The sequence below is a fragment of the Thunnus albacares genome, chromosome 20, assembly GCF_914725855.1.
Source record: "Thunnus albacares chromosome 20, fThuAlb1.1, whole genome shotgun sequence".
Taxonomy (NCBI): Eukaryota; Metazoa; Chordata; class Actinopteri; order Scombriformes; family Scombridae; genus Thunnus; species Thunnus albacares.
The window spans coordinates 9,916,795-9,933,089 of NC_058125.1; the positions used below are offsets into that span (position 1 = coordinate 9,916,795).

Sequence of the window (16,295 nt, forward strand, 5' to 3'; positions counted from 1 at the left end):
AGAGGATTACTTCATGTACTCTTTTACTCATGCACATTTTTTTTTTGTCTTTTACGGGGCTGGAATTTTGGTCACAGGAACTCTAACGTCATTTTGATTCGATGCAGATATTTAAATGATGCATCATAGTTTGCTTGACATATCAAAGCAAACACAAGAGTCTGATTTGTAATGGAAATGCCTCTAATGACTTTACTGGACTGGTTTAACTTAATGACTTAATGCCTTTAATGTGTCAACAGTCAGACACGTTTAACTGATTTCTTTGGCTTTGCTGCATATTTTATCTTCTGTAAAGTGAGAATAAGGTTGCCGAAAACAAATTGTGTATATGTAAAATGTGATTTTTATAGAATTTGTATATAATTTGTACGACCTTTGATTGAAAATTAAACCAATATGTGTTTTTGCTTGAATTGGATCGAATTGAATTGACAGTTTGCACTCTCTTCTTCCTCACTGTGTCCAATCGCAGCTCGGCTGGCTGCAGCCTCCGCCAGCTGTCTCCTCCACACAGGGGGTCGTCTTGCACGCTGCACCCGGGATATGCCCCTTGTACCCCGGGTAGAGCACTGGTAAAGAGGAGCTGAGTCTGTCTGAGGCTCATCCACTGCTGACTCATCTCACACACACACACAGACATACACACATACACACATGCACAGGCAAGCGTCTCCTCTCACTCGCTTTCACTCTCGCACTCTTGAGAGGCAGCGGAGACGCCAGGATGAGGAGTCAGGGATGACGGCCAGTGGGTGCCGTCAGGCGGTGGTAATCTGACTGGATTACCAACCAGGTGGAAACATTCAGCCTCTCTACTCCCTCTGCTCCTCCTTCTCCCTCTCTTCCTCTGCTCCATCCATCTATCATTTGCCTTCTCATATTCTCCACTTTTTTCACCCTTCTTTCTTTCTTTCTTTCTTTCTTTCTCTAGGGCCGTCGTTCCCTCTTGCCTTTTAACATAATCACTACACACACACTCACACAAATGCATATCTCCACTAACTACAGACCTCTGTGTCTCTAACCCTACAACCAAACACACACACACACACACACACACACAGAAACTTCCAAACTCATGCACACACACACACACACATCATCTCTTTCACGTCATGCGAGTTGTTTGTGTGTGAAGGTGTGTGTGCACAGGAGGGTAAAGGGGCGTGTCTCATCTGTGCTGCTGCGATGATCAAAGCCAATGCTGAGAAACTTCCAAGAGAGGAGAGACATTACTGACAGCGTCATGATGAATGGACGTGGCGGCTGCATGTAACACACACACACACACACACACACACATTGAGGATTGTGCGCTTCACGAACAAGACTGAACATGGGGAAAAGAGTGAGGGAGAAAAGAAGAAAGGAGGTCAAGGAAGAGGAAAAAGAGAGAGAAAAGACAGAGTGAGGTGGCAGAGAGGTTATCTAGTCTAACCAAAACATTATGATTATGGTTTATTACTTTTTCAAAGCTCAAAATACAAGCAGCTTAAGGTGTGTGTGTGTGCGTGTGTGTGTGTGTGTACAGCTGCGCATGTGTGCAACATGATTTTTTTTTTTTCAGTCTGTATTACTAGGTCACACACACGCACACTCTCTCACACATACACAGCCATGTAAACAAAACCGTCTGCTGTCTGGGAAGTAACACACCTGTTCAATGACAAGCTCTGCCACGCCCTCCATAATACTGCACACCTGTGCTACTGCAGGCTAAACCTAACCTTAATCACACACATACACACACACGTGCATACACACACACTTGCACAACTACTGCCCAGGGGCTAACATCACAGAAAAGGGAAGAAAGAGAGAGAAACTGGAATAAAAGCAAAGCAGTGAAACAGGGAGGGGAATGAGAACAAGACAGACAGAGAGAGACAAAGGCTTTCCCACTGCTCCTATCAGTAATCTAAACGCCTGTGTAATATCATTGTGGGGTTTTATCAAATGGGGGCTGAGTCTTATGGCGTTGGTATGCGGCTGTCATTCCATCACCTTGTCAAGCGCGACCATATTCAAGCAGACACCATGCTGATCTAAATAAGAGGCTTCAGCAAATTGATGGATTGCAGGTTTTCTGGGATATGAAGAAACAGGGGGGAATGAGAGGAGGGTTTTTTTGAATCTCTGTAAGTGATACACCCGGGTCGGTCTTGTGAGAAGGTAAAAAATGTGTGTGTGTGTGTGTGTGTGTGTGTGTGTGTGTATGTGTGTGTGCGTGCATGTCTTTCCAAAGATCTGAAACAAACCCCCTCCTGCCCCGGTATGGCCAACCTCACATCATATCTACCCCCTGTGCCGAGGCCTAGGGCCAGGCATACAGCTTTCTGAATCTCTAAGGGGGGCAAGCACAAAGGTAACCCCCATCCTAACCTCCCAGCAAACACACACACATACACACACACACACACACACACCGTACCCCAACCCCCATCCCAAAACAACAATCCTCTATGCCCATCATGTCAGTCAAAACCCCATCAGGGACATGCATGGAGAGTCTGGATATCTGGAATCTCAATACAGTGTCATGCACCTTGAGACCCAGTGAGAGGCCCTCTTGAATATATTTCAATAGCATTATCACCCTGCATTACTACGCTTTTTTCCCCCCTTCAACATTACGGAATCATTTTTAAATTGGACCATAATACATGTCAGCGAGTAGCAATATCAGTCAAAGTGGGGAATAATCTGTTTAAATCGTTATGCGGGTTAGGTGTCTTCTTGTTAAAACAAGCGGATTTTACTTGCAGGTTTATAACTGACAAAGGAATATTTTTGGGTAAAATCATTTCAGTTAAATCAGGAGACATGCAGCGTAATACCTCACGAAATATATAAAATAGTTTATCAATTTAAAATAAATTACAGTGTATATGTTATTATATAACAAATTTAAGTATAATGTAAAGTATAACCATAATTAAGGAAATTATATAATATATTTTTTACTATATTACATACAAATTTCGAGGAATAACACAATGTATAATATATTTTTATATATATTACATTTACAACAACGCTTTTATTAGACATGTAGACTATTAAATTTGTACAATTTTATTTTACATTTCAAAAATTCCAAAATTGTAAAAAATAATAAATATAAATATTGCACTATTGGTCCTCCATACATTGGAAATTAATCATAGAGAATAAGAGTGTAGCAGATCTGTGCGTATGACAATGCAGTTATAGTAAAAAAAAAAAAAAAATGCAGGTTCACAGCTTTAACTATGTAAATGCTGTAAGGTTGTGAGACATTTAGTGGGAGTGAAAGAATATTTTGGAGGACAAACCAAGCTGATGAAAATATTTCTATTAGTGTTTTTAATCAGGCTCCTTCCATATGAAGCAGACAAGACCAGAACCAGAACCTCAAGCACACCAAATGTCAAACCTCTGGAGTTTAACCCGTATTTTCCTGCATTCTACGCTGAGCTCAAGGTGTTGGCCGGAAATATGGAGATCATTTATTGTGTTTGAAATCTTAAAGAGTTCAAATTTCGGAAGGGGACGTCTGCGTCGCTTTTGCTGTTGTGTATAACTAATGAATATGCAAATAAGTGTAGACAGAGGATATGTGGATCCTACACACAACAGACGACATCCTTCATATGCCCGAGTCTCAGCGACTATTTAAAGAACCCGCTGCATTTGCAAATGATAATTAATGAGATTTCTCATCGGGCACGTTCGCATTCATCCAGTTAGTCCAGTAGCTATTTAGCCACTGTATGATTTAAAGCAGAGCATTTCTTTCTTTCTCTATCTATACACACACACACGCATATGCACACACACACACACACACACACACACGCACACACTCACACACACACACACACGCACCACCCCACCCCCACCCCCTCGCACCCCCCCCCATCCCTATTGAGACAGGATACCAAAGCTACTTGTTAAATCTAATGCATGCACTGTCAACCCATTCGCACCCCGTCACGTCCCCGCTCAATATAGAAACCGGATTTTCTGGTATTACCCGCACCTCTATTAGCCAGAGCTCCCCTCCACTCCCCGCCACCGCGACCCCCAGTTTGTGACCAGTACAAACCAGCGTGTTCCCCCTAACCCACCAGCGCCAAACCACCATCCTCCTGGAGCCACCCATGAGGGACTAAACATTGCACAGAAACTGTAGAATACGAGCTCAGTTAATAGCTTTAATTTATTGTTTAATGGGAAATATAAGCAGTGGAATTACCCAATCCTAATTAATTAAATCAAATGGCAATGATTAGTACTTTACTAATTGATGAAACCATATAAATCTATGACAAGATTATGCCACTGGAAACGCCTAATAATCCCTGTGTGATAAAGGCAAATAATCCTAGAATAAATTCTTGAGAGGTTTTAAGTCTAAAACAAAAAAAAAGAGGTGTGCCGTAAATTTAAAGTTAATCTAATTTGCAAAAGACGCCAGAAGAGAAACATTCCTGGTCGAAGAGAAACATTTCCCACCATTTTACGCAAGGCTGAAATACTAAACTGACAAATTATGTTTATTTTTCATATATTATAGACAGCGAGAAGCTATGTCATAAACAGTTCATAAAGCAAAACATAAAACTTTTTAAGGTGCCTGCGCCTTTTTGCTAAATTCTAAATGCCCACAAAGTCTGAGCAATTTCCTTCCTAGTAAATTTCACTTCGTCTCAAAGATCTTAAAGGTTTTCCAAGTTTGCAATATGGAGAACATATGCTTCACACAAAAGAGAGTCGCTGAATTATTTTAAAACCAACACTTGTCATTCACACACAAGAAAAGAAGTGCATTCAAAACCGACCTGAGTGCGGACCCATGGAGAGGTGGGATGGGTAGTATTTCCCAGGCTGGAAGTGAGCGGGGTGCTGCACGGAGCCGTGGCCGCCTGGCGCCATCCGAGACGCGGCGCTGTGAACCAACGCGCTCCGCTCCGTCAGGAGGTGGTGCGGGGGAGCGAAATCTCGGCTTTCCATCCCGGCGAGAACCGATAAATCCCAAATCCAAAGTAAAATCCGGAGGCACCGAAGGTCTCAGGCACCCAGATGCAAATAATCCCTTTTATGAACTTCGGGATCCCCTCGCATTGAGCGGAGTTTTGGCTTTGCAGAGTAGAAACTGAGTCCCCGTCATGTCCTACAAAAGAGAGAGCAGGAGACACGTCAAAGCGCTGACAATAATGAGCCAACCAGGGATGTAGTGCTGAAGAAAAGGCTGAACTGAGAGACAGTAGCTGTTCATGTTTAGTCGAAGCAACAAAAAGCAATTCACATTTCTCAACAGCGTTTTAAAAGACCACATTTCCACATTACGCGTACTACTTGTTCTATACTTAACATTTCATGTAACGACGATTTATGCCAGCCCAGAAAGGTGAGTAAAGTCTGTTCTGCAGATAAAAAGGTGGGTGAACTGAGTTTATGTGGATTCACCCTGCTCTACATCCTTGGCCCCAACAGTAGTCCGTTTGCCCCCCCCACCCCACCCCCCACCCCTTCCACCCACCCCCCTCCTCGTCTTCATCCTGTGACCAAACACGATGCAAATAACGCACACGGGAGCTTTCTGTATCAGCGAAAAGAGTGGAAAGGAGAGGGGTTGATTTGGCTCAGGTACAAACAAATGATGCATATACAGTACAAGAGTTCACGGCGGTAAAAAAAGCCTCTCTCGATGAAGGAAGAGTTGTTCAGTCTTTAGACTCAACAAAGACTGGTCATAAACAAGCTGGACCTCGGGGGCTCCTGCACTATAATATGAAGAAAACCATTTGCACAGTGTTCCTGAGCAAGAATACATAAAAAGCACTTTTTATCCTAAATTATAGCGACTAAAATCTCTTCCCCCAACCTGCAGTCCTCATACTGTCCAAAACAGAAACACACACACACACACACACACACACATACACACACACGTTTCAGCTTTGATTAATGTGTTGTTTTTTTGTGTGAATTAAGTTTGATTTCTTTCCTCATTCAGTTGTCATTAAATCTGATGCACTATACATTTAACACGTGGCTGTGTCACTTTGAGATATTCTGAATTTCTTCTATTAAAAAGGGGCATAGAACATGGGATTGATAAAGTCCAGTGACACACGCGCGCGCGCGCGTACACACACACACAGACATACACACACACATGCCTTTGATCAATGACTGTAAAGCTTTTATAAATTAAATCTGACTTCACTGCTGGCTGTTTTTTTTAAATTTATTTATTTATTTACTAAACTTGTTTCACCTTTAATGTTCTGGGCTTTTTTATATTTTACATCATGGTGACCGAGATTCTGTTACTTATTAATGAAAATGGCAATGAAACAGCCATTTCTATCAACTCCTACGGAGTCAGCAGCAGTGGCCCTCGCCTTTTGACAATGGCAAACACCATGCACCTCTGCTACACATACAGCATATATACATAGGCTACACTGTAATCACAAACACAAATCAAATCACCTTTATGCTTCAGCGCGAAAGACCGGGGCAATAAACAGTGAAATAGACTAGGAAATCATCGACTTTATATGTATGCCTTATAGCCTAGGTCATTTACTTAAATAGGGCTCCCTGTGACGCTCAGATAGGGAGAGTTTGGTGCCTGCGTTCACCAAACACACCTCAGCAGTCCATCTATTAGGCCTTTCAATGCATGGCACGTCCATCTAGCACTCTGTAGCTGCTGATAGCACCTCCCAGGAATCAACGATAAAGGAACAAAGAAAATATCAAATGCTCTGGTGGACCAGGGGCTTATGAAGTGCAGAAGAATATAGGCTGCATGAGCTCGGATATTCAAGTCTCCTTTACGCACACACACACACACACACACACGTTCTCTCTCTCTCTCACACACACACACACTACTGCTAAAGGACTCCAACTTTCAGGAATTGTGTTTGAGAGGGGGGGAGAAAAGACGATCTCTAAAGTTCAGCAGCTCTGACAGGGCCTGCAAATGTGTGTTTGTGAGCATGTGTGTGTGTGTGTGTGAGTGTGTGTGTGCGTCAAAACACTCCCAGCATAAAATATCCAATGCATGCAAATGCTCCCCATGATAATATTTGGATTGATCTACAAGTAAATTAAAATTGTTTAATTTCATTTTTGTATGTGAGAATCACTTTTGGCCATAGTCGACAGTAAGAGGAGAATTGAGGGTAAAAAACAGAGAAACGCAGACTGCTGCCGGTGCACTGGGAAAGCAAAATGGACTCTCCTGTCCCCTAGGCTGTGGGAAACAATGGCCTTTCTCTACGGGACATCAATCATAAACCACTCTCGTCTGACGTTTGTCTATACATTTTTAAATTTTCAAGCCCTAAACACACGTCCTCGCTGTTTACATTCCACGTCAACAGAGAGCCACTCAGGCTACATTTAACAACCTGAATCTAAATCCCGTGTTATCGCCACGCCACGCAAACAAAACGATGTGACTAGATCGCGCGTAACAGTTTGGTTGAAGATGATCATTGGGATGTAACGTGTGCTTGTGTGTGTGTGTGTCTGTGCATCTACGTGGAAGGCATTCAGACTTCCTTCCACTTCAACCAGACTCCACCAAACCCCATACACACACACACCCCAACCACGCACACACACACACACACACACCCCAACCACGCACACACCTTCACAATTACTGCCCTGTGAAGGGTCAAACTATCTTCAGAGAAGAATCCCTTTACAAAAGTTACTAATACTGGTCAAAACGACATTACATGAACATAACACAGAAGTCAGCAAATCCGTAAAGAATTGTGTTTTTCAGATCTCATAGAACAGAGACTTCAAATGAAAAATACGCGTTTTATGCAATTCGGAAAAAATCGACTAAATAAAAAAATGTGTGCACCTTTGGACAAAAGATAAAGAGAATTTAAATTCATTCACGTTTCAAGTGGACACAGTCCAGAGGCCAACTCATTGCCTTCAATAATTTTACAATAAGGTAAAGTCATAAGGCATAACCGGGACACTACATCCGGATATTCAGACTCCGGCTAAACAGGAGAGACAAGCCCGGCCGAGCCGAAGACAGCCCGGCGTCTGCAAAGCCTTCATACCGAGGGGGGAAGCAGGGAGCACTGCAGTTTGCAATAAACCTCTCTGTCTCACTCCCTCTCAAACACACACACACACACACACTCACACACACACGCACAATAGAAAGCTAACAAAGAAATAATCTACAATTTATAATCTATAAAACTACAGGCGTGCAGAGGCGCGCTGAAAAGCGAGTGGTTTTGAATAGTCATCTGAATGAATTAGAAACACACAAGTAATTTGGCTGTGAAGAGAGGTCAAATCAAAAAAGTGACACACATATCGCCCACAGCTTAGCTCTCCACATTGGACAGGAGGGGAGACAGTGGAGAATAGGAAACAAATCCCTCAAAATACTGTAAAATCAGGGGATTTGTTGCTTTAATGCAAATATTATAATTACTGAAAAGGGTTGTCTTTACATCATTATTCTGTGCGCGCAGCACTCATGGTTATCAGCTTGCATTTTTATTATTTACTTCTCTAAAGGCATGACAGTTTAGCCTGTAACAGCTGGATTTTTGAAAAATAAAATGCATCATGATTTGAATAAAACGCCAAATTTAGATCATCCTCCCCTGCAAGCAGAAGCACTTCAACAAAAATCGGCATTCAGTGCAACACAATGACTAAAGATTATAAAAGCCAGCTATAAAATAATTTGCTACTTACTGGTAAGTTATATCCCTTGCATGGCGAGTAGGGTATAACGAAAGAAAAAGTATAAAAATATTCAAAGTGAAAATCCCCGAGTCGCAGAGATGAAACATGTGGGATTGATTACATCCTATGCTGCTGCAGACTGTGGTGTGCAGTCAGTTGAAGTATGGGAGAGACGCATCGTAGAAGTTCAGGCTTGTAGTGAATCGAGGCTCGTTCATGCAGCCGGAGACTCAGACACGCCGGGAGGAGGAGGAGGAGGAGGAGGAGAAGGAGGATGGAGGGGTGTGTGTGTGTGCGCGGGGAGGGGTGAACGCGCGCGCCTATTGGTTTGAGAACGACAATGTGAAAGCGTGCCCGTGAGGCGCCCCCCTCCACACCCCACCCCACCCTTTCCTAACCCCCCCCCCACCCCACCCCACACCATCCTCCACCCCTCCCGCCCCCCTTCCGACGGTAAACACACGCTCCTATTGGCTGCCGCTCCGAGCCAATGAGGAAGCCGCCGGAGCCGAGGAGAGAAACGGCGGGCGTTTGATTTGCAGCCCTCGGCGCACTGCGTGCACAAGCAAATGCGAGGAGACAGGCGGCACAGCTCGGCGCTGTTCAGTGTGCAGGGAGGAGAGGAGCTGGAGCCGTGCAGCGCTTGCCTGCACTTTCTGATCACTGGTTGAGAGCAAACAGCATCTAGCCTATTCTGTGTGATCCCACTGCAGTTCAGTTCAAATGCTGCTTGCGCTGTGAGTGAATCGTTATTTTGCTATGTGACAGCGATGATGTGATAGTTTTATTGATGCTCCTAGGGAAATCCGCTTTTTTTTTCACTCGCCCCACTGAATGTGTTTTGCTAAATTAATCCTTATTAGCAGAATCTGTGTCTGATTTATTGGACATGTACACTCTGTCTCTCCCATGCAAGATATTTACTCTCAGATGCACGCATGTGCACAACCACGTTAAGATAATAGAAGATTAGGACCTATAATTAATAGGCATAAAGTTAAGTTAAGGTTGATACAGAGAATATGTCCACTGGGATACTGGGAGTAAATCTAAAGTAGGATTTGATCATATTTAATTCTCTGCTTGGTCCATAAAACCAAAACCTTCCTCTCATAGTGCAGCTTTGAATGAACGTGAATTTCTTCTGTATCAACTCGCTTAATCTATCAATATGTCATATTCACAGTAAAGGAAAATGTCATTTAACAACATTAAAAACGACACTTAAACGGAGAAAGGTTTATTTTTATGTGAATTTTGGGAGGAATGTTTAGAGAGATTGAACATAAATTTAAACAACATGCTATAGAATATTCAATATTTGCTATTTTATGACTTGCATGTCTGTTTACCTGTCTCTGTCTCTCTCATACACACACACACACACACACACACAAATACACACACACACACACACAACACACACACACACACACACAACACACACGCGGGCAAATTGAATCACTGCGTAATTTGAAAGCATTACTGTCCTCGGGGTTAGCCTCGCGCACGGTTCACTAATTTAGCCAATTAAAAGTGGAAGGATATGGGCTTGTGTGTTTCCATGTCGAAATATATGAGCTGCTATAGGCTAATATTCCCGTCCAGGTTTGTTTATACGTGGAGGCAAAGGGTTAAAACTCGGGGCTCCGGCCCCTGCGAGGCTTCTGATTGGCTGGCACGTTGCCACAGTGCTGTCCATCACCGAGTGTAAACAAGGCTCTGATTGGCTGCTGGCCAGTCCGCACTGGGCTGCCTGAAAAAAGCAATTACTGCCCCTGCGGTTTCAAGGCGGCCCCGCGCTGAACGATGAAAGGAGATAAGGAGGGGAGTTTCAAGGCGCCCCCCACGGCGAACCCCGTTGGCCCCAGAGCAAAAGGAGAGTCAAGAGTGACTAAATCAAAGGGAATACGGTAAAAGGGGGGGAAATTACACGTTGTATTAAATGTAGAGGCTAGATTCGCGGAATGGTGCAATAACAACTTTATGTTTAGAAAATGGAGGAGAGGACGGCAACAAGAACCGGAAAACAGCTATTGCGCTGCTGCCAGGGAGCTCCTTTTTTCACAAACACGAAGGGAGAAAAGTTTCTGCCGACGAGGAAGGCGGTGGAAAGAGAACGATAGGTCTGTCAAGAAGCAGAATATGAGATTTTCTTACCTAAATGAGATAGCACTGACAATATTGCGTTTACAGAACTGAGCTCTTGTTGTGCTGCTGCGCCTAAAATGTTGACCAGAACTTTTTTTTTTATAGCCAACTGCTCAATAATTAAGTGGACATTTCCGCTTTTACACAGCAGCTTAAACGGTAGGTCAATTAAGATAATAGATGAGGTTACTAATTCTTTCTCAGTTAGAAACCTACTTTTATTATTTTTTATTCACATACGGCGAAAGAAATGTCACCGAGAGTTTCTAGATAAATAAATATGTAGGCTATATTCTATATCATAGATATTCCCATATATTTTTAAGTGAGTATAAATCCTTTTTTTTTTTTTTTTTTTTTTTGCTATAAAGCCTTTTTTCAAACAAACAAATCAGCAACAATGCAGTCATGTGGCTGCATGACAGCAAAGCTGTGCAGCCTGCGTGCTTTTTAGCAGAACTTGTCCAGAGCTGACAACAGTGAACATGCACCTCATAAAGTATATGCAGACTGCTCCAACTGATGTCCCTTTACATTAAAACAGAGACCCCTTCCCTTATTTTGGTCTGGCCCCAAACAAAACACAGTGGAAAAAGGAGACTCAAACTGTTCTGCAGCCGAGGTAGTTTATAAATTGCCTTCATGGAGGAATACGAGACTTTCACCTTTACAGTGGAATTAATTGATACATACTAAGCTATATATAGTTCAAATCAAATAACGCCAAAGCGAAAGCAGATTAATCACATCTGTAATTAGATAATCGTTACCCTCTTTTCCCATTTACATAGCAGCCTGCATTCCAAAGCCCTCTCCAATGGGCTTCAGCCACCACGTGTCCACACACACACACACACACACACACACACACACACACACACACACACACACACACAATCATATACAAAAAGCCCAAATCTGACCATATTCTGCAGACTTCGGCAGTTGTTAACAGTCGATATTTTACGGCCAAAATGATCTCTACGGTCAGCGTGACACGCGTGAATTATCATTTATTTATGAGTCCATTAAGATCCTAAAAAATAAAGCTGTGTGGATCCGTAGAAGTTGTACGCTGCGTGCTTGACGTCCGTCAAAATTGTAGGTTATATACTTATTTGTGCAGCCACAAATTAGAAGAAATTTAAAGTAGTTATTTGGAAAAATAAACTATAGCCTATGTTACATGGATTCAGTCAGGCAGTTAGAATTCACCTTTATCCCATCAAACTTACAGATTTTAACAAATTCAGCATTAATTGGCTGAAAATATTTTTAAAAAATTGTTATGTTAGCCTATTTTGTGAAAATGTGTGTTTTGGATATTTTTGCATTAACTATTCTACTTAGTTAACGTCACTTTCCATAAACCATTCAGGACATTACAGGAACCAGCGCCAGGATATGTAGATATAATAGATACAATATCCTATTGTAGGATATACATATTTATAGTGAAATGGGACTTGGCCTCCCTGTTCTCTCCACCAACAGTGTTGTCCTCAGCACTAATGACAGAGGGACAATAAAGAATCCTGTTTCGTAGCTCAAAAAAAAGGAGGAGGAGGAGGGGGGGGGGGACCGGCACTGAAAGCAGAAATCTGCATTTAATTTATTTAGTGACAAGGAAAAGCCTTTTATAGCTTGATTTTTATTGGTTCTTTTTCACTTAAAAGGTGGGGGTTGGGTGTGTGTGCGCAGAGAGAGAGAGAGAGAGAGAGAGAGAGGGAGAGAGAGAGAGAGAGAGAGAGAGAAAGCATAACACACACGCACCCCAGCCTCCTCGGGTCCGTGTGCCAGCGCGAGCTACCCTATACGGTGGGGGGGCGCGCGGATAATTAATGCGGATTGACTGATTGCTCTTGAAACAGACCGGTCCTGCGCGCGGATTGTCCTCGAGCAATGAAGCGTTCCTGACTGACACTTTCCACCTTCCCTTTTTCGCTTCCTCCTTCCTTTCTCCCCCCCACCCTCCTCCCCCCCACCCCCCACTTTTCTTCCCTCACACTAGGCCGGTGCGCAGGGCTCTTCCTCCGCGGCGAGGAACCACACATCCCGGCCGCTCTTCTGCCGTCCGGCCCGGTCAGCCGGAGGCAGCCTCTCCCTGGTCTCTGTACGTTAAGTGCGTTACAGTTGAGTGAATCGAAACATTGACTAAATAAATAGACAAATCCTGAAGTTATTTTCGGATTTTGACGCTTTTGTGTCCAACTAAAGCCTACGCAGTACAGGCCTCTATTTTCGTGCAAGTTTGGTGCAGCTTTTTTGCTGCAACTTAACCACATGAAGAGTTATGTCTCCGTAAAAAAAAAAAAAAAAAGGTGAACAAACAGTGCATGGCTGAAGTGAGTTTAGAGTGCACTCCACTGCATCCCCAACATTAATTGAATAAACTTTTGAACGTCTAAATAGGACCACATTAAAAAGGCATAATTCATAGTCAACGGGAAACACATTGGCGAGGCTGCTTTTAAATGAGGTCCAAATGGAGAGCTGTCTCCACGGGAGGCCCTCCATACAGGGCAGCCATCCTATTCTCACCAGATATTTCTGATAGCCCTTTAATGATGAGAATTTCCAAACAGGGCCGTTCACCAGGGAGACGCCCCGGCTATCTAAAGGTGGTGCAACCCCATGAGACAATAGAGCCATATTAGAGTAGAAAAGCATGCGAAATGCAGCGCTGCCAAGCTCTGGCTATGAAAAACAAGACTGCTCTGTGCGCTCTGGGCGTGTAACAGCGTACATCGTTCAGAGACATTTTCTCTCTTTTTTTTTGGTATTTTTGTGGCCACTGTAACACACTGTAAATATCAGCCCCCAACAAACAACGCCTCCCCAATAACCGCTTAAAAGAAAAGAAAAAACAGAAGAAGACATGATGAAGTCAGAAGTTGACTGGACACAAAAACAACATGACCTTTTCTTCTCTGTGTGCGCAGGACAGATGCTGCTATTTCTGATCATCCTGACAGATAGGCTGGAGAGGAGCTCATGTCTCACACAGAACACACACACACACACACACACGCACACACACACACACACACAAATATATATATATAACAGTTGGCAATGAAAAATAAAACAAGTAAAAAAAAGGATCTCGATCCAAACGCTTTCAAAGACGTTGAAGGAACAAAACTGTTGTCTCATGTAGAAGACTTAAACGCGTCCTCTAAAGACATCTTTTAGATCAAGAGGATGATGGCGCAGTAGAAGATGATGATGGTGAAGATGGTGGTGACGGAGGGAATAGCTTGGGCACCAAATTAGCGCCTGTCACACAGCCATGTATCCGGCTGTAACCACTACCAGGCCCGTATGGATAAGATGAAAGCACCAGTATCTATTTATGGACCATCAAAAGACGCAGGTAGAGGCTTTAATTATCGTTACCATTTGAACATGAACCGCCATAGCGTGCCGTGTTGCGCATGTTTGCATTGTAAACTTATAAGGAGTTTATATTCAGACAGGGAGGAGAATTGAATTTTAACAGCCAGTGAGCTGAACAGTTAGTTAAATGCTGATATGATACACGCAGATAATGGGATTAAATACACCACGCGCCCAACGCAGAGCCCATTGCTACCTCATTTTGTGTATTTGTCTCCTAAATTTTCTGTAACATTTTCTCCTCTGGAAAAATGTGTGTACAATGCACACATGCACACACACACACACACACACACACACAGACAGACAGACACACACACACACGGGGTTTTCATTAAAATGAAAGTGAACGACTTTGTTTTTCTTGTTGTTTCGAGAAGTCACCAAGATCATAAAACATGTCTTGTTAAGTTTAGGTATCCAAAACTGTTAACTATTATTAAACTAACACTTTTAACAGTGTGTATCTCCAGTATGGGCCGTGGGGTCAATAGGTCACCTGACCTCCTGCAAGTCATCACTCACATTTTTTATGAAACGAAGCTGATTATTGCCACAAAAACTGATTTTGCAACAAAAGGGTTTCGCGTGATTCACAACTTTAACCCATAATGTGCTTCCGTGACGCAACAAGCATTTCATTTCTCTTAAAGAAAAAAAAACAAAAACAAAACAGTATTTCAGAAAACTTTCAACACTGTGAAAAACATTTATAATATTTAGTCATCTTGTCTTCTTGCACATTGTTGCTTAACCATGTTGGTCATATTTTGACCGCATGTTGAGGATGATCCAGAATCAGATGAATCAGATCATCTCCGCGTCTGGATCATCTCTTAGAACAACAACTCTGAATTCATGATTGACGCTGGACGTCAACGGCAGCAGCATTTTAGCCAGAAACCCCTGGAACTCAACACCATGCACTGTCAGACAAAGTTTAACTTTCAAAAGTTGAAGAAGAAATTATTACTAAAATCGTGGCTGAACCATAATGTGACCAGTGACCACAGCTGTTACTTGTAGCTTATGTTCTATGCATAATAAAGATATATTATAATTAATATAGCTGTTTTTATCAAATTTACTCATTATTATTAAATATTCCACATACTTGCACTAACTGCCCAGACTGACTGTATCTTTCTAAAAGATTTTTTGACCCAATGTTTCCCCTAAATTCAAATAAAATATCATTAATTATGTAATATTTAAATAATAATATATATAGATTTTTTTTTTTTTTTAAGAAAACACAAACCCACAATAATGAGATGACGTAAAGCAGCTGTGTGATGTAGATCTCTTCACACTGGACACTAAAGCACAACAGTATCTAGAAGTTTCTTTCTTTTGCAGCTAAAGTGCCAAATGTGTCAATTCAGATGCAAAAATTGGAAACTCTGTATGGGCGGGAACCTTATATTCGACTTGACTCCAGTCTTTTATGCACAATTGTTCATAAATTATACATGTGTAGCTGCGAGTCTGCGACAAAAAAAATAAACTATACTCGCCTTTAACTGTAAAAGCAAAGTAATGAAATTGAATTTTTGTAAAAGATTCCCTTCAACGGTTTCCAAGCTATTTCGAGGATCAGTCAGCTACTCCGCCTCCATCGTTATTACCATTAACAAATACAAATTCAGAAATCAGTGAAATATGACCTGAGAAAGACGTGTCATCTTGCATGGATATGGCTAACGGTGTTGCCAAAAGCGTCTCTCTCAGTATGTGTGTGTGTGTGTGTGTGTGTGTGCGTGTGTGTTTGTGCGTGCGTGCGTGCGTGTCGTGTGCGCCAATATATTGGCACAGTCATGCCCTCGAGAGGCCCCAGTTGATAAACCTTCTTGCATCAACTTGCATACTCGATGTTCAAGAAGGAGATCGAAGTTTGTCACTCATAACAGTCATAAAAACATGCATCCATCCATTCAGTTTCTATATTGTCAGGCGGTTAAAAATTATGGATAAAATGCAAAAAATACTTGCAGATTTTAAAG

The 16,295-nt window shown here is 42.4% G+C and overlaps 1 protein-coding gene across 1 annotated transcript in view; it reads right to left on the reverse strand.

Annotated features, from left to right (window-relative positions):
* bahcc1b (BAH domain and coiled-coil containing 1b) overlaps window positions 1–8,983 on the reverse strand; it is a 55,766-nt gene extending 46,783 nt beyond the window's left edge. The window contains exons 1-2 of the mRNA XM_044337280.1: window positions 8,752–8,983; window positions 4,827–5,158 (exon numbers count right to left, since the gene is read on the reverse strand). Of these exons, the coding sequence (XP_044193215.1) occupies window positions 4,827–4,998 (172 nt within the window). The 5' untranslated portion in view covers window positions 4,999–5,158; window positions 8,752–8,983. The remainder of the gene's footprint in view (window positions 1–4,826; window positions 5,159–8,751) is intronic.
* Window positions 8,984–16,295: the final 7,312 nt, after the last annotated feature.